Below are 21,232 nucleotides of genomic sequence, written 5' to 3'. Positions count from 1 at the left end.
TTTTGAGGATTGAAGAACCAGCGACTAATACAAAGGTTGCAATATGTCCATATTTCAAAACAATGTAAACACATTGGCTTGATCATACCACCAACGCCTACCAAAGACTTTTTGTTACATCCGGGTATCAAGAATGAATTTACTGCCCTCTTCCAATTGGGTAGTTGAACATTAACAGGCCGTTCAGGCCCCCGACCCAGCCATCGTCGTCGTAGTCTGTAGCATCGCCTTTACCTGGCCCGCAGATAACGCAAGGGACGCCGCCCTTCCAGTCACCGCTGCTTGATTCGCCAACCATCTCGCCCTCGACGCGGATCTCGGTGCCGATAGGTGCTCCAGCACTGCGCTTGCCATCGATGCTAACCTCAAGCTCGCCGTCACGATTCTTGCTGCTAACCTTCAACGTGACCTTGGTGTTGAGAGGAAGCACAAGTGGTCGGAAACTGAGACTGCGGGGACAGATGGGAGTGATCAAAAGGGATTTGACGAGAGGATGGATGATGGAGCCGCCAGCGCTCAGGCTGTAAGCTGTTGAGCCTGTAGGAGTGCTAAGGAGGATACCATCCGCCACAGCTTCCGTCAGAAACCGGTTGTTTAGATATATGTCGATGTGGGCGAGATGAGGCTTCGGGCCACGGTGAATAAGAAGCTCGTTGAGTGCGTGGATGGGTTGAGGTATGTCTCGTTTGGTCAAGATTGTGTCTTCGGGAGGGGCTGTTGGGAGGTGTGCCTGGGACTTTGTAGTTGGCAGCAGTTGGCCATTAATATTCTGTCCATTCGTGTCAAAGACGCCTACGCGTAGACGATGTCTAAGCAGAATCTTGGCCGCCCGGCTAGGTCCCATGCTTTTCCCCGGAGAGTTATGCCATCCGTTGTCTCCTTTAACGTTAGGCTCGTGCTCCTTCTCTCCACTTGCGACTCTTGTATGAGGAGTTAGGAGATCCTCGACGGCGACGCTGCTGCCACTCATATATGCTTCCCTCCACGCCCTCTTGTATTCTTCGAATTTCCATTCCGCCAAGAAGCCAATCGTGCCAAAATTGAAGGCAAGAATTGGAGGAACGGAGGAGTACATGCTGAAGTGGCTGGCAGCTCGCAGTATAGTGCCGTCGCCGCCCAAAGTCGTGATCATGTCTATCTTATCTGGGAAAGTCGAGGGATCGCAAGTGTAGATAGGAAAGTTCAACGACTCGTGAACCATCTGCGCCACTCTGGGTTCGAAGATCAAGTTCAAGCCGGTGTAGGTGCTGTTCAAGTGCTTCGCGAAGTCTATCGTCGCACGAAGGACCTGAGGGGATCGTAACTTCGGCATAAGAAGGATGTTGCGCGGCGGTGAAGGCCAATGCAAAGACAGCAACCCTGACGTCGAATTCGGAGGATCGCGGTACTTTGGAATGATTCTACGAGGGAGAGCTGACACATCGCGAATCTCGGCCGCCCGGGCAACTGTTGTCGTAGAGAAGTTGAGCGGTCGGAAAGCTTGAATAGGCACTGCGACGAGCGGACGGGCACGACGGCCGAAGGCGACAGACCGAAACATTTTGGCGGACATGTTACTCCAAAGACCAGAAGTATTCCTTCACGGATCTTTCATGGCCGACCCTGGCGGCTTGACCCCGGTTGGCGGGGTGGGAATCGAGGCTAAAGCTGTCGGATGTGAAGCTTGTGCGAAAGAAAGATGCATCAGAATGAATTAGCAATGACGACAATTCCATTCGCCAGCCCCACTTGAGCTCTTACCTCACACCGAGCTGAGTCATCCACTTGCTTCCGGCCCCACCTCGGGACTCGGGCAAATTGAGGCTTCACCGAATACAAAGATGGCTGCCGGGCCGCCAACAGCTGTCAAGTCATAAGTCACAGTACCTTATCTCAAATATGATGGTGAGGAAGAACTTCAATTTCTCAAATATGATGGTGAGGAAGAACTTCAATTTCTCATTTCTAAAGTTGATTGCAACTTGCAGGTTGTTTTTTTCTCTCTCTATAGAAGGTAAAAACTTCATGAATATCTATATATCTATTGTACTACTTTTCACTTGAAGTACCACTATTCCCCTTCGAAGCCAGCAGTTTATTCTTAAGCTGTGACACAGCCAAATGACCCAGCTGTTCGAAGCTTTGTGCGCTTGTTAGTTGTAACACGCTCACGTCCACACCCATCGTGTGCTTCCACCAGTTACGGATCTCAATAGTCATGAGTGAGTCAACTCCAAGCTCCGACGGCGATAAGCCGATGTCAATAGCGCTCCCGTCAACTTCTCGCATCAGAAAACCAAATACTCTCTTTGCGATTTCGGCGGACAAGCGCAAGACTGTTGCGGGTGCGTCCAGCTCTTGTGGATTTTGTTGCAGGCGGGATATGAGGTTTGATAAGCCCGGTTCTCTCTCTTTCTCTTCCATTGCGTGACTATTCGAATCATTGGGATAGAAAACCATCCGAGGATCTTGTCTCCAGACCACTCTGGTGGCGGAGTCGTCGATTGGAATAGTACAGTCTAGCCCAACAACGAACTGGCTGTTGAAAGCAATTTCCTTGCCAGATTGCAGTTCGTTGTTCCGTGGTTGTGATCGCGTGATGGCAAGTTGCACAGCCCTCAACATGTCCGTCTCGGAAACCAACTTGACACCAGCTTTTCTCATAGTATCCTCAACCCCTTGTGTTCGGCTGACATAACCCACATCTTCCACACCTCCGAGGTCAACTACGGAGCATGGCAGTCCAAGTCCGTGCCGATATTGCGCAAAGCTGTCTAGAAAGGCGTTCGCAGCCGCATAGTTAGCCTGACCAGGATATCCATGAATCCCTGATGTGCTGCCTAAGAGGACGAAGAAATCCATATTGCGAGGTAAGAGTCGATGAAGATTCCATGTCCCTCGAATCTTTGGGGCAGTGGCCGTTTCCCATTGCGTAATCGTGAGAGCAGGTAGTTCTGCATCCGAAAGAACCATCGCTAGGTTGACCACGCCGGAGATAACCTTGGATGACAATATCGTTGATATCATCTCATTTGCAGTTGATTCATCAGTGATGTCGCAAGGCACAGCGGTAGCTTCGCAGCCCATTTCTCGTAACTCGGCTAGTAGACGCTGATCGCTTTCACTTTTGCCGGCAGACCGAGAAACAAAAAGGAGATCTCGTGCGCCATGAGAAGCCATCCACCGAGCCATTGAGGAACCAAGACCACCCATTCCACCCACGAGCATGTATGCAGCATCGGGTCTGAACTCTGGAGTGGGTATGGTACAAGTACTTCCCAAAGTCGTTTGACTTTCTTCGCTGAGATTCACGACGACCTTGCCAATATGCTTTCCCGTGTAGAGATGTCTAAATGCCCCCTCAACTTCTTGACAAGAGAAACTGTGAATCGGCTGAACAGGCGTGATAACGCCTTGCTTATAAAGCTCAACGGTCCGTTCCAGAAGATGGCAGATGATGTTGGGGTTCTGCGAGGCGAGGTTCGCCATTTCGACGCCGACGAAGGATCGGTTTTCATCAAAGGCAGCCATGGAAAGTTTACCACCAGCGAGGGTGTCTCGTTTGCCCAGTTCGATGAAGGCACCATGTGGTGCCACACAGTCCCAAGACATGTGAAGTAGCTCGCCCGAGAGTGAATTGAGAACAACATCCACGCCACGGTTGCATGTTGCGGACTTAATTCCGTCGACAAAGCCTGGATTTCGGGAAGAGAATATGCGTTCCCTCGGAATATTCCACTCCCGCGATAAAAATTCCGCCTTCTCATCGCTGCCAACAGTAGCGTAAACGGTGGCTCCGACCCATCTGGCAACTTGGAGGGCAGCAATGCCGACACCGCCAGCGGCACTATGTATGAGTACGCTCTGGCCAGATTGAAGACAGGCTTTGTCTACCAATGCACGCAAGACGGTAATAAAGATACACGGCATTCCGGCGGCACCAGCAAAACTTAGGGAATCAGGGATGCGCGCGCAGAGCTGTGCTGGGATTTGAAGGTCAGTCGATAAACAGCCTGCCTCGGGAGCGAAAGCCATCACGCGATCTCCGACACGAAGATTCGAGACTGATGCGCCTACAGCTGTAACAACTCCACTTGCTTCACAGCCCAAACCATGGGGACTTGAGGGCCGAATCAGACCCATTGCTGTGATGACGTCTTTGAAGTTTAGACCAGCTGCGTGAACTTTGATTTCCACATGGTCGGGTGAGAGTTGCTGTGGCAACTTGCAAGAAGCCCAGTGAAGTGTTTGAAGTGCCCCTAATCTCTCAATGCGGAGTGCCTTTGACGGTGCTGGAGGGCTGGAAGCTTGGAGAGACTGAGAGATAGATGTCCACTGGTAACGGGGTATGAGAATACTACCGCATGAGTATACGAACTCCATATCTTTGACGGAGCTGCTTGATGATACTTTTCTTTGGTCATGAATACTCTCCAGAGTCTTGGAAACAGATTCAATAGCATCTTGATGGACATCGTCGACCTCTAGTGTAGCAAAAGGAAGACCCATCTCAACGCGTACAGTCCTTGCGACACCAAGAACTGGGGCATATGTTGGATTGGTTGGGTTTAACTGACAAGATCTCGTCAACCAAAGCAGAGCAGAGTTCCTGGATTGCAAGATCTGAAGTAGGTGCTGAAAGGCCTCTAGTTTCTCCTGCGTCATGTCGTTGAAATATCCGCCATTACGGCAGAGGTCGATTACTGACACAGCAGTACAGTTGGTTTCGATGTCGACTGATTCCATGTTGCTACAGACAACTGAGTGGCCTTTTTCTTCAAGCGTCTGGCGAAGTGTCTCTACAACCGGATGGAACTTATCATGCTCATATAGCAATGTGATTCGCCGCTTTAGTGGTCTCGTCGCTGAATCGGCACACGCAGGCCGCGCAATGATGGTGGCATTAAGCCTGTACTCTGTATCATCATCGTAGAAGATATTCTGAGGAGAGAATCTCGCTGCTGAAAGTCGGTCTGCCCATTTCTCAGGTGAGATATATGGCTCGTCAGGCCGACTGTCACCCGCTCCAAGCCACCATCCTGGAAGATATCCCATGATGAAATTTATCCATTTCGTGTCTAACAAAGCCTTGTTAGTTATTGACTATCAGTAAGAAGTGTGTAACATTTGGTGTTGCTTACCTGAGCAGAGCTCATGCAGGAGCAACCGCCCATCAGGCTTTAGTAGCGATCTAGCATGTCGTAGGGTTGCGTCAAGGTCAGGGGTGGCGTGGAGAACCTGCAAGCATAATATTAGCACAGTTGCTTCTCTGCCAAATTTGAAAGTCCTACATTGCTGGCAACGATAAGATCGTACTCCTGCTCAACAAAGCCTTGATCAATCGGGTCCCGACTAATATCTAGCACACGATAGTCCAAGAAATTGGAGGGAATCTTCTCAAAGCGCTTTTTTGCCGCGGGAAAGAACCCAGCTGAGACATCCGTGAAGTCATACTTGCCAACGACCTTGCCGTCTTCAAAGAAGGCCATGAGACTACTTAATATTCGAGCAGTCAGACCGCCAGTGCCAGCACCAATCTCCAATATTCTCAGATGTCTACCCCTCTTGTGAGACAAAAGCTGAAGCAAAGTGCTGTAGGAAAACAATGTGTTCATCCAGTCGTAGAGCTCGTGAAGTGCATTGCCTTGCAAAAATACCTCAAGGGGCGTTGTTTCTGACGCGAAGAGGGCTCGAGCATGACTGTAGCAGCGTTTGATAAGAATAGCTGCTGAAGATGCTGGCGTATGTTTGAGGCGGGTAGAGATCATCTCAATCTCAGATTTGCGCTCCTCCTGTGTCAAATCACGTCGGTATTTGGCGAGAGAAATGTGTGCTTTCAACCAATCTAAATGCTTCTTCAAATGAGGTTGAATTTCTGGGCCATGTTCAAAAGTAGTGAGTTCATGGACCATAGCAGAGCCGCAATGAACGAAGAGCTCTTCCAAAAGTTGATGCACGACAGAAAATTCCTCGGTGGCCCGGGATGAGACCAAGATTCCCGAGTCGGCTAGGTCGATATCTGGTTTTAGTGATACGTGAGATGCTTTCGTTTCGCGAATCGGACTGGTGTCTGAATTCTCGAGGTTGACTGAAGAGAAACACATGCCCTTCATGAACACCACAGGGGACTCATTAATGCCATCAGCCCATACTCCCAGCGCTTCACCTTGACAAACACCACTAGCACCGGTCGCCAGAGTCTTTATCTGTAGTGGTTCTGAAGCGTCTAAGCCATCAATGAAAATTTCTTGGATCTGTGTTGGGAGATGTAGCTTCTGTAGCAGGCGAGGCTGGCCAGAGTGGGCGGCCACCACCAAAGACTGAAAAACTTGGTCTATTATCCTAGAATCCAGTCCATAGCTTTTGATATCATTCTCCTTTTGGGACGCACCTTCAAAAGATACGTCAATGAGAGCAGCAGGGTGAGTGACACTTGCTTGGATGGTTTGCATGCCTCTGAAATGAGGGCCGTAGTTGTACCCTACCCTGGACATTGCTTTATACCAGTGACGGCTTGGGGCAGTACGTAGAAAAGTGTGTCCTTTCACAGTCGATAGTTCTGGTTTCTTAGAAGTCCGGCCACCCTTAGCTCGACAGGTACAGTGCGTGGTCCATGTTTTCGTCGAATTCCAGCTTTGAATGCTGAGTTCCCACCACTCTGAGTCATCTGCTCGGGTGAGACGCTCCCGCCGGGCTGATGTCAGGATTTCAACATGTTGTCCCTGGGTTAAAACTAAAGCGTTCGTGATCGATAAATCACGAATGGTGAAAGCCTTAGTTTTACACAGCTGCTGGATAGCTTCCCCAACCATCGTGACGTATGCTGCAGCGGGGTAAACAACATCTGGGCCGACGCAATGATCTTTCAACCAAGGGACTTTGTCGAGAGACAATACACAACGCCAGCTGGGTATCGCACTAGCTCCCTCAAGGACACGTGAGCCAAGAAGCTCATGTGGTGGGTGTTCCGGAAACTGCCATCCCTTTATAATCCTCGAATCAGGCCAGTAGGTCAAACTCCGATGCCATGGGTATGGCGGTAAATCTGTCAGTGGGCGAATATCATCTATCTTAGGGAATCGGACGGAGAAGCCTCGGCAGTGTAGTTCACCAACAGCTGCTAAAAACGAAAACATGCTATTTTCGCCCCTCTTCTGTACTGAAGCATAAGCTGGCGAGACAGCAGTTTCAGAATAAATTTGCTTGAGAGGCCCTGCGAGTGCAGAGTGTGGGCCGACTTCAAGGTGTAACTCTGTCGGGCAAGTCTGGAGAAGCTTCGTGACGGCTTGACGGAAAAGTACCGTAGACTCCAAGTTATGTTGCCAATACCCAGGACCAAAGTCTGAAGCCTGCTCGAGCTTCGTGGATGAAACACTGGAGAAGAATGAGATTGTGGGTGAACAGGGCTTGAGATGTGGCTTCAAAAGGGCTTGGTATTCTGCGCCGACGGCACTCATGTGGCCTAGAACGAATTAGTAAAATAACGGCGACTAAACTGAAGTAGATCTTAACTTACGGGAATGATATGCCTTATCTACTTTGAGAAGACGGACAAATGCATTGGGCTTCGCCTTCCTAATTGACAGGCACACGCGGTCAAGAGCTTCGGCGTCTCCAGATAGAGTGACACTGGTGCTGCTGTTTTCACAGGCAATTGTGACACCCGTCACTAGGAAGACCGTAACCTCGCCTCTACCTAGACCGATAGCTGCCATTGCGCCTTTGCTCTTCAGCTTCTTGACAGAAAGCCCGCGATAGTAGGCTACGATAATGGCTTCTTTCATGGTAAGCACTCCAGCTGCATATGCAGCTGCAATTTCACCGCTTGAGTGTCCAACCACCGCTTTTGGTTTAACGTTATATCTTGCAAGGTGTTTAACCAAAGCGATTTGAAGTGCGGTACATACTGGCTGCGCAAACTCAGCCTCTCCCAGCCGGGACAGAGTCTCAGATCGCATAAGCTCCCCTGAATTATCACCTTTAGCCCAACTCTTCATGCCATGAACTGAACCAAAGGAGTAGATGAATTTACCTTTTATGTCCCAACTAGGTCGATGTTCCCGCGGGAGACCTTTCAATACGATATCCATCTCCCGAATATCTTGAAGGAATTCCCGGCTGGTCTTCAACAAATGGGAACCCATTCGAGCCCACTGAGCCCCCTGGCCGGTAAAAATAAATGCGATACCCTCATTTCGGGTGTTTGATCTGAAGCTTGCCAAAGGTGGTTGATTAAAGACCAGCTTTTCGTACTCGTCCGTGACTACAACGAAACTACGATATTTCAGGTGCTTCCGGTGATGAGTAAGAGTATGAGCAACGCGTTGTAAGATGGATGGTTGAGAGTTTAATAGGTCCTTATAACCTTTCACCGCAATCTTGAGAGACTCCTCATGTCCGGCTGAAAATAGAAGAAGAGTTGCCAGTTCTTTTCGGAGTGGAGGCGAGGGCGGTGGGGTGTCCATGTTATCTAGTCCTCTGACGGTAGTTGGACAGGTCAAAGATGTGGCCGATTCCAGTATAATCTAGAGTTCAGAATCCTATTAGCATGTATTTGGATTATTAAAGAACCGACAGACTAACGTGTACGTTTGTTCCACCGATCCCAAAGCTATTAACCCCGATCCGCTCAGCCCGTTCTTCGGGCCAAGGCAAAGGTTTTGTCGGCACCTTCAGCCCAGAAGATGAAAACGGTACTATGATACCATCAGTCAGATAATAAAAAGTTCAAGGGAATTCAAAACGTACTGCTAACACTTGGTGTATCAAATTTGATGTTGGGTATTATCGTCTTTTTCTCGAGTGATAATGTTGCGATAGTTGGAATACGGAGTCGTGTGGCACTTCCAGCCACACGCCCGCCAGGCTGAGAGGCCTAAGCCTCCCAGACCCACGTGACAGGCCAAGGGGGAATATCCCCACCTTCTAGTCAACAACACCACTTTCAACTATCATAAACTATCGATTAGAACTAATTTACTATTATTTGTTATTAACGAACGGAATTCCGTTTTACCCCTTATAAAACCTATACTAATCAGTAGTAAACCTTATAGTTGCTATTAATTTAGTTAACTTTATAATTACTATTTTGCTATAGATAAACCGTAGATTAGCAAGGTTAATACTAGAAGAGACGACTTCTTAAACTAGATACCTAAGCCTAGGTAAAAGTAGGGATTTCGTGCTAACGAGAGAAGAAGCGAGAGTAACTAGGATCTACGGAAACCAGTAGAAGAAAGCTTCTTTTCCTCGAATCTACTAGCAATCCGATTATTCGAGTAACCTAGGGACTGCTATGCTTACCTTAGGCGGGATAAGGTTAATCGTAGCTAATTATCGCTAGCAAGAGCGTTCTATTACGCGTTTTTAATTACTAGAAGAAGAGACCTACCGAATCGACGGTCTTCTAACCTCTTCACGCTATAAAGGCGAAGATTCACGAATCCTATAAGGGATAACAACTTCCCTAACTATAACTATCCCCTACGCGCGGTGCTAATTACGAAGCGCCTGCTAGTTTCTTAATAAATCCCTAGACGAGGTACTAACTGCAAAGCGCTTACTATAAGAGACCTCCCTATTAGAAGAAGAATACGCCGAAAGGCAAGTAGAAACTACTAGCAGTAATCCGCCTATATAGCTATACGTATACGCCTCTAAGGCTACGGCTTAAGAGAAACGTATATAGTTATAAGCGTTATAAGGCTAACTGTCTGCTAGATTCTAAACTTCCTAATAGTAAGGAGCGAAGCCTAAAGCAAGAAAGAGAGATTTACGAGAGAATCTACGGTAGAACTTTCTCCCTACTAATTCGAGACCTATATATACCTTTATACCTTTTAAGAATATTAGCGAGAACGGCGCCGACGGAAATAAATGACGAACCGACGAAAATCCCCGATTTTACGATTTTTTCCCCTTAGAATCGTAATATCCCGAATCGTCTTTTAACTCCTACTTCTAGGCCTATATCTTATACTAATCGTAGCTAACGCTGTTAAGGATTAGAATTTAAGATTCTAAATAGAAGTAATCCTTTTATATTATTAGAATAGAGCGAAATTTACGAGAAGGATTGCTTGCAAGCAGCGTTACTACTAAAAGCTAATTAACAATCCTTATCCTATAGAGAATCGAAAGTATAATCGATCTAGCAGTTTAAGGCAACTAGGCAATCGACCTTATAAACGCTAGCCTATAGCAACTAGGTTCCTATATAGGTTTCCTACTTAAGACTTATAAGAAGAGGAATCTTATAGGCTTTAAGCTATAGAATAAAGTTTCTCCTGATTTCGCTAACTAGTTAGAAGAAGACTTTTAGAACGTACCTCTCCTAATCTTACGATTCTTTAAAGACTATTTAATCGGTAACAGCGTCTATATCGAAATAGATAGCAAGAAAATCTCGAAAAACGTAGCATTAGCTTTTAAAAAGGAAGAATTCTACTACTAGTTACCTTAAGAACTTAAACAAGGCGTTAAGAGATATCGCAACCTAAAGGCTTTGATAAAAGACTTCGAATTCTACGAAGAGATTACGAGACCGGCAATAGTAGCTAACAGTATAGGAGGAAGATGTTACGGCCAGCTAACTGACAGTGGGTTTGTGTTAACAGTAAGCCAGGGATTGAGAGTAGTAACAGTCGTTCCGTGGTCCTGGTCGAATAGATCGTAGATCTTCAAAGGTCTTGGTGATCAGTCAAGGCCTCAACAAGAGTCGTAGAGTAGTCGTCACTTAGGTATAGCTGAAAGTACCGGTTAGGGTAATCACGAAGTTGATTGCTGAAGAACTAGGAAAGGTAGGACTCGAGAGGACTCGAGTCCCAACTATATACAAGTCTGGTTCTATGCTGAATACTTCCTGATCCTGGGGGACCGATACCTAGGACGTCGGTCTATCGCTATGGACCGCCCTTGGCACCGTCGGTCCTGTCCCAGGACCGCTTATCGTCCGTCGGTCCTGCTTATCGTTACGTGACCTGTATCCTAGTTCTTCCGTTCCGTGGGGGTTGTTACGACGTAACGGCTGACGGCCGTCCTTATAACCGCTGAGCCCCTGCGGGGTTGTCGTCAGTGGTCTGTTAACTGTCGGGTCGTAATATCAGCTCCCCTCTTAAAGGTCTTGTCCTCGAGACCTGAGTATAGGTAGGTCGTTAGTCCTAGGTTGGGGATCTACAAATTTGCTTCCTTTATTTTTCATAATGCCGACACCATGTCAGGTCGCGTTCGAAAGATAAAGTCGCACTTGACTGTGATAAAAGATCGTGAGAGAGCTGCGCTTATTGAATACGTGGAGTCCCGATCGATTGCTAGCGACATGCCTTGCACTCGTTGTTTCCGTGCAAAGGTCCTGTGTCGTTTTGGCGAGAAGTCTATACGCTATAGGACTTGCATCGAGGCGAAGAAACCTTGTGACGGCGTCCTCGTGGCGTCTACTCGTAAGTCGTGTTTTTGTGTTTTCGCTGTTCTGGGGGCTGCTAATGTTTGCTTCTAGTTTAGAAGTTGAACTCTTAGCAAAAGGAGTGGGATGAGAAAGAAGAGAAAGCGGGTGAGGAGCTATTCGCGCTTCATCAAGAGTTTGCTTGTTTGTAAGTTTAAATGGCGGATGCTGCGGGTCGTTTGAAACGGATTCGGACGGTCCGTAAGATAGTTCGGGAGCGGCAGACCGAAGTTTTTGAGCGTGGTATGTAGGAGGTTGACAGGGAGGATGGCGTCCTGGCGGACGACGAAGTCCTACCTGCCTTGGATGCTTACGAGAGGTTTGTCGTTAGTGACCTCTAGGTAGTAGGTCTCGGGAATGATCCTCCTTGGTCCCTTTTTGGTTTTGGTGACGAGTTTGTGGGTTTGGGTCCTCTGGTGGATGGCGCGGGTGCGGGGAGTGTTGGAGGTTCCTCGGCTACTTAGGGCTAGGTGTTCCTAGGCGAAGAAACGTTTTGTTGCCCTGGGGTTTCTTGGTTGGTCGAAACTTGGGTTGAGGGTTTCTGACGCGAGGGTTGTGTGTTGGTCTTTGTATGACTTTGGCGTGCTGTCGTGTTTCCTATTGCGTCTAGTATTCTTGAAGTTCCTCTTGTGCGTGCTCTAAGTTTGATGCGGGTTCCTATGTGTTTTCTTCGTGTCCGTAGTTTTTCTACTTGATTAGGTATTGTATTTCTGTGTCATCGTGCTGATCGATGTGATCGAGGATCCTTTCGACTTCGTAGTCTTGTTCCGGGTCGACTTCGATGTGGTCCATAGTTCGTGATCCTTTTGGTGCTGGCTCGAGAAGTGAAATATGAAAAACTGGATGATACTTCATAGTGTCTGGTAGTGCGAGTTTGAAGTTGACGTTGGATACCTTCTTCGTGATTTCGAAGGGTCTAAGTTTCTTAAAGTCTAACTTATCGCTTGGTCGTTTTGTTTTGATATTCCGGCGGAGAAGGTATGCGCTATCCCCCTCCTTCAGAGTTGGTCCCTTAACTCTTGTCTTGTTAGCGTATTTGCGCATGCGTTCGCGCACAAATTCAAGGTCTCTGGGAAGATCTCGTTGGATTTCCTTGAGTTTGTTAATATCTGCTATAGCTTTCAGAGCTGTTGGGCCTTGTCGGGGTTGTCTATAGGCTGTCGGGTTGAATCCGTAGTTTAAGTAGAATGGTGATTCTTTTGTACTTTCTCCTACTGCGCTATTATAGGCGAACTAGGCTATAGGTAGCAGTTAGACCTAGTTGTTTTGCTGATAGTTGACGTAGTAGCGTAGGTAGGTTTCTATGATCTGATTGATTCGTTCTGTCTGGCCATCGGTTTGCGGATGGAAAGCGGTGGATATCTTGTGGTCAGATCCTAGCTGCGAGATCAGGGATCTCTAAAACTTAGAAGTAAATAGCTTGTCTCTGTCGGATACGATTTCCTTCGGCATTCCGTGTTGGCTTACGATCACCTGCAGAAACTTGTAGGCGAGGTCTTCTGCAGTGCTTGACTCTATGTACGGAATGAAGTATGAGTACTTTGTGAGTCTGTCGACGATGACGAGGACACTGTCGTAGTGGACGTTGGTTATCGGTTCTCGGGACTTAGGTAACTTAGTGACGAAGTCTAGCGAGATGGATTCCTATGCGGTTTGCGGCACTGGGAGCGGCTGTATCTTTCTATAAGGCTGATGTCGGCTGGGTTTGCTTTTTGCGCAAACCTTATAGTCCTTAATTGCTAAAGATACTTCTTGTCGTGTAGCCGTTTTGTCGTAGTGTTGACGGATGCGTTTCTATGTTTTGGTTACGCCTTGGTGACTATGTGCGGGTGCGGAGTGTATCTCCCTAATGGCTTCAGGAGACATCCTTCTAGGCGTGCTGGTACTGTCTCTTCTGGCCATTATTAAGAGTCTGGCTGCTGGCACAAGGTCTCCGTTTTTGTCTGTTTTGAGGATAACTCGGGTTTCCTTAGGTACCTGGACCTCGTGGTCCGGTCGTCGGCTGAGGGCGTCGGCCCTGCCGTTCTCCTTGCCCTTCCGGTAGATGATTTTGAAATTGAATTCTGATAAGAATTCGGACTATCGAATTTGTCGTTTGTTGAGATCTTTCGATGTGGTGAAGTGTGCGAGGTTCTTGTGGTCGGTGTATACTTTGACCTCGTACTTGGTTCCTGAGAGTTGCGGTCTCTATTCTTTGAATGCCTTGATAATTGCTATAAGTTCCTTGTCGTGTATCTGGTAGTTGAGTTCTGGGCTGTGTAACTTGCGTGAGAAGAAGGCGTAAGGGTGTAGTTGTCCTTCGTCGTCTCGTTAGCCTAGTTGTCCTCCTATAGCGTAGTCTGAGGAGTCGGTCTCGACTTCGAATGGTTTCTCGGGGTTTGGTATAATAAGTATTGGTTCCGATGTGACTTGTTGTTTGATCTTGTTGAAGGCTTGTTCTTGTTCTTCTTCCCATTGCTAGGGAATATCTTTCTTCGAGAGTCTCGTGAGAGGGTCGTTTTTGTCTGAGTACCCTTCTAGGAACCGTCGGTAGTAGTTTACATATCTAATAAAGGATTGTACGTCCTTAACGTTCTGTGGTGTAGGCCAGTCTCGTACTGCTGCGATTTTGTCTTTGGACATTTTGAGGATTCCTGGGGCTATCGTAAAACCTAGGAATTCGACTTCTTTGGCGTGAAACTTGCTCTTCTCGGGTTCTACTAGGAGTTTGGCGTCTTGCAGTTTCCGCAGTACTTGGTGTACGTGTTTTTTGTGGTCTTCTAGAGTCTTGGAGAAGATTAGGATGTCGTCGAGGTAAACTACGACGAATATATCTAGAAATTCTCGTAAGACGTGGTTGATTATCGTCTGGAATGTCGCGGGTGCGTTGGTGAGTCCGAAGGGCATTACAAGGTACTCGTAATGTCCTCGGCGTGTTCGAAACGCTGTCTTCTATTCTTTACTTGATTTCATCCGGATCAGGTTATAGGCTCCTTTTAGGTCGAGTGTTGTAAACTACTGTGCTCTGTGCAATAGGTCTTGTAGTTCGGAGATGAGCGGTAGTGGGTAGCAGTTCTTGATCGTAATGTCGTTGAGTTTCCGGTAGTCGACGTAGAGTCGTAGTTTGCTGTTCTTTTTTGGTACGAACAGGATTGGGTATCCCGCTGGTGATGTAGAGGGTCTGATGTATCCCTTTTGTAGATTTTCTTTGAGGTAAGCGTCGAGTGCTTCTATTTCTTTCTGGTTGAGTCCGTAGATTGCTTCTAGCTTTGGCTCCTTCCCTTCCTTAAGGGGTATCTCGTAGTCGTAGTTGCTGTGTTCCGGGAGTCCGGTCTCGAGTTCTTTGGCGAATAGCTTCTGGTATTGCCGGTATTCTTCTGGGATAGACAGAAGTCGGTCTTCCTTGCCGATGTCTGTTGCTGATAACGTCCTGGCGTTTGCATCCTTTATCCGTAGGTATGCTAGAAATCTCTTTGCTTTAGGAGTCTTGAGAGGTTCGTTTGAGGCACCGTTCCGTGGTTGCTTCTTAGTGACTGAATCCTGGTCTTAATGGAGTTGGCCTGTTCTCTAATCTATCCGTGGGTTACTGTCGTATAACTATGGTCTTCCAAGGATGACATCGTACTTGTCTCCTATCTCCGTAATATCGAAGTTTAGTCGCTTATTCCGGCTATGGATCTGCAAAGGGAGTTGCGCTGTCTCTATAGTAATGCGTCCTCCGCCGTACTGGACTTGTTCTCCTTTAACGGTGCTGAGTTCGTAGTAGTCTTCGGCTGCTTTTCTTTTCTAGGTTATCTTTCTTTTATTTACCGTTCTTGGTGATATGAAGTTTCCTTGGGCTCTGCTGTCGATTATGGCGGTAGCTGTTCTTCCGTTGAGCTGTATTTGGACTTGTATATGCTCGTGTCGTTGTGTCGTGGGCGTCGTTGCGCTACATAGGGACCTTGTCTGGACTGCCTGTCGTTGTCCCTTGTCTTCGGTAGGCGAGTCTAGTTTTTTGACTGCTTGTCTGTTCCTTGTTCGTCGTTTTCTTGCTGTTTCTTCCATGCTTCGTCTTTCTTGATATAGTAGACTCGGCGCTAGTCTTGGTAGCAGTGATACCACTGTATTTCTTCGTCAGAGTCCTCTCCAGAGCTGGTGTCGTTGACTAAAGCGACTTCAAAGGCGACTTCCAGTTAGGCATGTTAGCAGGCAACATCGCGAGGTGTTTCCGAGTCGTTGGGGGTATTCTTGGTCGTTTCTGATTCGACCTGTTCTTCTAGTTCTTAGTTGATTTGGCAGATCCGTGCGGGATCTCCTTGTGCATGTTGTCGTCGTTCGATGTGTGCGTCTAGCGCACCGAGTTGTCGTTGCTACATAGGGTTTTGTGAGTCTTGTTGAATCCGCTGTAGGTTGGCTTGTCGTCTTGCGTAGAGGAGGTTTAGTCTTTGCTGATTATCTTGTTCTAATTCCTTGTTGTCGTTTATACTGTCGAGCTGTTCGATTGTCTTGCGTTCGATTTTGCTGTTGCTTCTATATCCTATAGCGAGGGTCTGTTTAGGTGCGTTGGTGGTGTCGTAACTAGATCGTTCTTGAGGTTTCTGGGGGTATTATCCTGCGTGTTCCTTACTGCTAGAGTGGATATGGTAGTTGTTATCGAAGCAGGTGGTCTAGTTGAGTTGTTTATGAGGGATCGTCTTTGTGGCGATACTTGCTTATCGTTTCTCTGGTACCGGTTGGAAGCGTTCCTTCTTAGGTGACTTGCATTCGTACGCTAGGTGTCTAATCTTCTGGTAGTTATAGTATTGTCTATCTTTCTTCTAACTGTCGTTCTTTTTGTCGTTTCTCTGTGTAGCACTAAGGTCTATTGGTCTACTGTGGTGACTATAGGCAGTACTTTGTCGGGGGTTGTTCTAGTTGTTGCGGGGTCTATTGTCGTTTCGCTGGTTGTTGAACTGGTGCTGAGGCTGCTACTGGTACTTGCGTCCTGAGTTAGGGTTTTGTCGTTTTTCGCTTCTTTCCTTTCGTCGTTTGAAAAGCCGGTTGTCGATTTTGATAGCGAGTTCGGCGTACTGGAGAAAGTCGTCAGGTCGATTAATCTTGATGATCTCGTCCTTGACTTCGTCTTTTAGTCCTTGATAGAATATGAAGATCTTGGTTTCCTCGGTGAGGTCGAGTTGAACGCTAAGTTGTCGGAAATTGGCGGAGTAGTCTTTGGCGGACTTAGTCTGCTTAAGTTGTGCTAGATCTCGTTCGGCTTGTCGCTTTTCGTCGGGGTCTTGGAAGAGTGACCTGAGCGTATCCTCGAATCCTTTAAAATTGGCGTAGATGTCGCGGGTCTCGGTGGTGTACTCGTCGAGGGTCTTGTATTTGAGGTATTCTTCCTGGATTGGTTTAAACTACTTGAGGGCCTTTCCTCGGAGGTAGGTGGCTGCGTGTACTACTTTTTCGGTTTCGTTGGTGAAATCTCTATGGTGAAAGTTCTGGTAGTTTTTGACCTGAATTAGGAATCTTTTAAGGGTCCCGGGGGTTCCGTCGTAGGTGACAGGCGTACTGAGCTTGAGCTTTTGTCGTCCTCCGTGGACGGGCGTGGTGACGATGTTGGCGGCGGCTTGGAGGGTGGTGATTTCCCCCTGGAGTTCCTGGATCTTCCGGAGGTTGGCGTCCCCCTTGATGTCTTCTTCTAGTGTTACGACCCGATAGTTAACAGACCACTGACGACGACCCCGCAGGGGCTCAGCGGTTATAGGGACGGCCGTTAGCCGTTACGTCGTAACAACCCCTACGGAACGGAAGAACTAGGATATAGGTTACGTGATGATAAGCAGGACCGACGGACGATAAGCGGTCCTGGGATAGGACCGACGGTGCCAAGGGCGGTCTATGGCGATGGACCGACGTCCTGGGTGTCGGTCCCCTAGGATTAGGAAGTGTTTAGCATGGAACTAGACTTGTATATAGTTGGGACTCGAGTCTTCTCGAGTCTTACCTTTCCTAGTTCTTTAGTAATCAACTTTGTGATTACCCTAACCGGTACTTTCAGCTATACCTAAGTGACGACTACTCTACGACTCTTGTTGAGGCCTTGACTGATTACTAAGACCTTTGAAGATCTACGATCTATTCGACCAGGACTACGGAACGACTGTTACTACTCTCAATCCCTGGCTTACTGTTAATACAAACCTACTGTTAGTTAGCTGGCCGTAACACTTTGATTGCTCCTGTTTAGTAAGTCACCTTTTGAGAACTACTAAACAGTATAGACAAGATGTCTTCTCGCGCTTCTGCCAAATCACCTACTCTAGGATCCTTATCCTCTTCGCGCAACCAGCCTTAGAGCCTCGCGCAGGAGCCTGCTAATACTGAGGACTTCGACATGCCGGACCTTAAGTATGACTCCGATGGAGATGGCTTTTTTACTAAGGAAAGCTACGATAAGCTCCGACGTATAATCTAGAAATAAGAAGCCGAGACAAAAGACATGTAGAAAATCGTTAACGAAAACCGATAAGCAATGGAAAACCTTAACGAGCAACTCTAGCACGCTGGACAGGCCTATAAGAAGCTGGAAGAAGACATCAAGGGGGACGCTAACCTCCGGAAGATCTAGGAACTCCAGGGGGAAATCACTACCCTCCGGGCTGCTGCTAATATCGTCACCACGCCCGTCTACGGAGGACGACAAAAGCTTAAGCTCAGTGCGCTTGTCACCTACGACGGAACCCCCGGGACCCTTAAAGGATTCCTGATTCAGGTTAAAAACTACTAGAACTTTTACTATGGAGATTTTACTAACGAAACCGAAAAAGTAGTACACGCAGCCACCTACCTCCGAGGAAAGGCCCTCAAGTGGTTTGAACTAATCTAGGAAGAATACTTCAAATGCGAGACCCTCGACGAGTGTACTACCGAGACCCGCGACATCTACGCTAATTTTAAAGGATTCGAGGATATGCTTAGGTTACTCTTCTAAGACCCCGACGAAAAGCGACAAGCTGAACGAGATCTGGCATAACTTAAGCAGACTAAGTCTGCTAAAGACTACTCCGCTAATTTCCGACAACTTAGCGTTCAACTCGACCTTACCGAGGAAACCAAGATCTTTATGTTCTATCAAGGACTAAAAGACGAAGTCAAGGACGAGATTATTAAGATTGATCGACCTGACGACTTTCTCTAGTACGCCGAACTTGCTATCAAAATCGACAACCGGCTTTTCGAACGACGAAAGGAAAGAGGCGAAAAACGACAAAACCCCAACTTAGGACGTAAGTACTAGTGGCAGCCTTAGCACTAGTTTAACAACTAGCGAAACGATAATAGACCCCGTAACAACTGGAATAACCCCTGACAAAGTACTGCCTATGGTTACTATAGTGGACTAATGGACCTTAGTGCTATATAGAGAAACGACAAAAAGAACGATAGTTGGAAGAAAGATAGACAGTGCTATAACTGCTAGAAGATTGGACACCTAGCATACGAATGCAGGTTACCTAAGAAGGAACGCTTCCAACCGGTACTAGAGAAACGACAAGCGAGTATCGCCACGAAGACGATCCCTTATGAACAACTCAACTGGACCACCTGCTTCGATGATAACTGCCATATCTACTCTAGTAGTAAGGAATACGCAGGATGGTACCCCTAGAAACCTTAAGAACGATCTGGTTACGATACTACTAACGCACCTAAACGGACCCTCGCTGTGGGATATAGAAGCAATAGCAAAATCGAGCGTAAGACAATCGAACAGCTCGACAGTATGAACGATAACGAGGAATTAGAACAAGACAATCAGCGAAGACTGAACCTCCTCTACGCAGGACGACAAGCCAACCTGTAGCGGATTCAACAGGACTTACAAAACCCTATGTGGCAACGACAACTCGGTGCGCTGGACGCACACATCGAACGACGACAACATGCACAAGGAGATCCCGCACGGATCTGCCAAATCAACTAAGAACTAGAAGAACAGGTCGAATCAGAAACGACCAAGAATACCCCCAACGACTCGGAAACACCTCGCGATGTTGCCTGCTAACATGCCTAACTGGAAGTCGCCTTTGAAGTCGCTTTAGTCAACGACACCAGCTCTGGAGAGGACTCTGACGAAGAAATACAGTGGTATCACTGCTACCAAGACTAGCGCCGAGTCTACTATATCAAGAAAGACGAAGCATGGAAGAAACAGCAAGAAAACGACGAACAAGGAACGGACGAGCAGTCAAAAAACTAGACTCGCCTACCGAAGACAAGGGATAACGACAGGCAGTCCAGACAAGGTCCCTATGTAGCGCAACGACGCCTACGACACAACGACACGAGCATGTACAAGTCTAAATACAGCTTAACGGAAGAACAGCTACCGCCATGATCGACAGCGGAGCCTAAGGAAACTTCATATTACTAAGAACGGTGAATGAAAGAAAGATAACCTGGAAAAGAAAAGCAGCCGAAGACTGCTACGAACTTAGCACCGTTGAAGGAGAATAAGTCTAGTACGGCGGAGGACGCATTGCTATGGAGACAGCGCAACTCCCTTTGCAGATCCATGGCCGGAATGAGCGACTGAACTTCGATATTACGGAGATAGGAGACAAGTACGATGTCATCCTTGGAAGACCATGGTTATACGACAGTAACCCACGGATAGATTGGAGAACAGGCTAACTCCATTGGGACCAGGATTCAGTCACTGAGAAGCAACCACGGAACGGTGCCTTAAACGAACCTCTTAAGACTCCTGAAGCGAAGAGATTTCTAGCATACCTACGGATAAAGGATGCAAACGCCAGGACGTTATTAGTAATAGACATCGGCAAGGAAGACCGACTTCTGTCTATCCTAGAAGAATACCGGCAATACTAGAAGCTATTCGCCGAAGAACTCGAGACCGGACTCCCGGAACACAGCAACTACGACTACGAGATACCCCTTAAGGAAGGGAAGGAGCCAAAGCTAGAAGCAATCTACGGACTCAACTAGAAAGAAATGGAAGCACTCGACGCTTACCTTAAAGAAAATCTATAGAAGGGATATATCAGACCCTCTACATCACTAGCGGGATACCTAATCCTGTTCGTACTAAAAAAGAACGGCAAACTACGACTCTGCGTCGACTACCGGAAACTTAACGACATTACGATCAAGAACTGCTACCCACTACCGCTCATCTCCGAACTACGAGACCTGTTGCACGGAGCACAGTGGTTTACAGCACTCGACCTAAAAGGAGCCTATAACCTGATCCGGATGAAATCAGGTGAAGAATGGAAGACAGCGTTTCGAACACGCCGAGGACATTACGAGTACCTTGTGATGCCCTTCGGACTTACTAACGCACCCGCGACATTCCAGACGATGATCAACCACGTCTTACGAGAATTTCTAGATGTGTTCGTCGTAGTTTACCTCGACGATATCCTAATCTTCTCTAAGACTCTGGAAGACTACAAAAAACACGTATACTAAGTACTGTGGAAACTGCAAGACGCTAAACTCCTAGTGGAACCCGAGAAGAGCAAGTTTTACGCTAAAGAAGTCGAATTCCTAGGTTTTACGATAGCCCCAGGAATCCTCAAAATGTCTAAAGACAAAATCGCAGCAGTACGAGACTGGCCTATACTACAGAACGTTAAGGACGTACAATCCTTTATTGGATATGTGAACTACTACCGACGGTTCCTAGAAGGGTACTTAGACAAAAACGACCCTTTTACGAGACTCTCGAAGAAAGATGTTCCCTGGCAATGGGAAGAAGAACAAGAACAAGCCTTCAACGAGATCAAACAACAAGTCACATCGGAACCAATACTTGTTATACTAAACCCCGAGAAACTATTC

At 47.3% G+C, this 21,232-nt stretch overlaps 4 protein-coding genes across 4 annotated transcripts; 2 read left to right on the top strand and 2 right to left on the bottom strand.

Annotated features, from left to right (window-relative positions):
• Window positions 1–139: 139 nt before the first annotated feature.
• On the bottom strand, window positions 140–1,540 carry CTRU02_211726 (mitochondrial nadh kinase; the record flags this gene model as incomplete). Its single annotated transcript, XM_036732987.1, has 1 exon — window positions 140–1,540. The coding sequence occupies one exon, from the start codon at window positions 1,538–1,540 to the stop codon at window positions 140–142; it is 1,401 nt and encodes a 466-aa protein (XP_036575324.1).
• A 488-nt stretch (window positions 1,541–2,028) lies between these two features.
• Window positions 2,029–8,444, bottom strand: CTRU02_211725 (polyketide synthase; the record flags this gene model as incomplete). The annotated part of the gene is made up of 4 exons (XM_070205700.1): window positions 2,029–5,057; window positions 5,121–5,217; window positions 5,271–7,441; window positions 7,496–8,444. 4 exons carry the CDS (start codon window positions 8,442–8,444, stop codon window positions 2,029–2,031), a joined length of 6,246 nt encoding a protein of 2,081 aa, XP_070060513.1.
• A 2,750-nt stretch (window positions 8,445–11,194) lies between these two features.
• Window positions 11,195–11,481, top strand: CTRU02_211724 (uncharacterized protein; the record flags this gene model as incomplete). The annotated part of the gene is made up of 2 exons (XM_070205699.1): window positions 11,195–11,420; window positions 11,477–11,481. 2 exons carry the CDS (start codon window positions 11,195–11,197, stop codon window positions 11,479–11,481), a joined length of 231 nt encoding a protein of 76 aa, XP_070060512.1.
• A 6,294-nt stretch (window positions 11,482–17,775) lies between these two features.
• Window positions 17,776–18,132, top strand: CTRU02_211723 (uncharacterized protein; the record flags this gene model as incomplete). The annotated part of the gene is made up of 2 exons (XM_070205698.1): window positions 17,776–17,790; window positions 17,845–18,132. 2 exons carry the CDS (start codon window positions 17,776–17,778, stop codon window positions 18,130–18,132), a joined length of 303 nt encoding a protein of 100 aa, XP_070060511.1.
• Window positions 18,133–21,232: the final 3,100 nt, after the last annotated feature.

This window comes from Colletotrichum truncatum, assembly GCF_014235925.2.
Source record: "Colletotrichum truncatum strain CMES1059 chromosome Unknown Contig_0008, whole genome shotgun sequence".
Lineage (NCBI taxonomy): Eukaryota > Fungi > Ascomycota > Sordariomycetes > Glomerellales > Glomerellaceae > Colletotrichum > Colletotrichum truncatum.
Note: the sequence above shows the minus strand (reverse complement) of the source record. Positions and strands in the feature narration are given on the sequence as shown.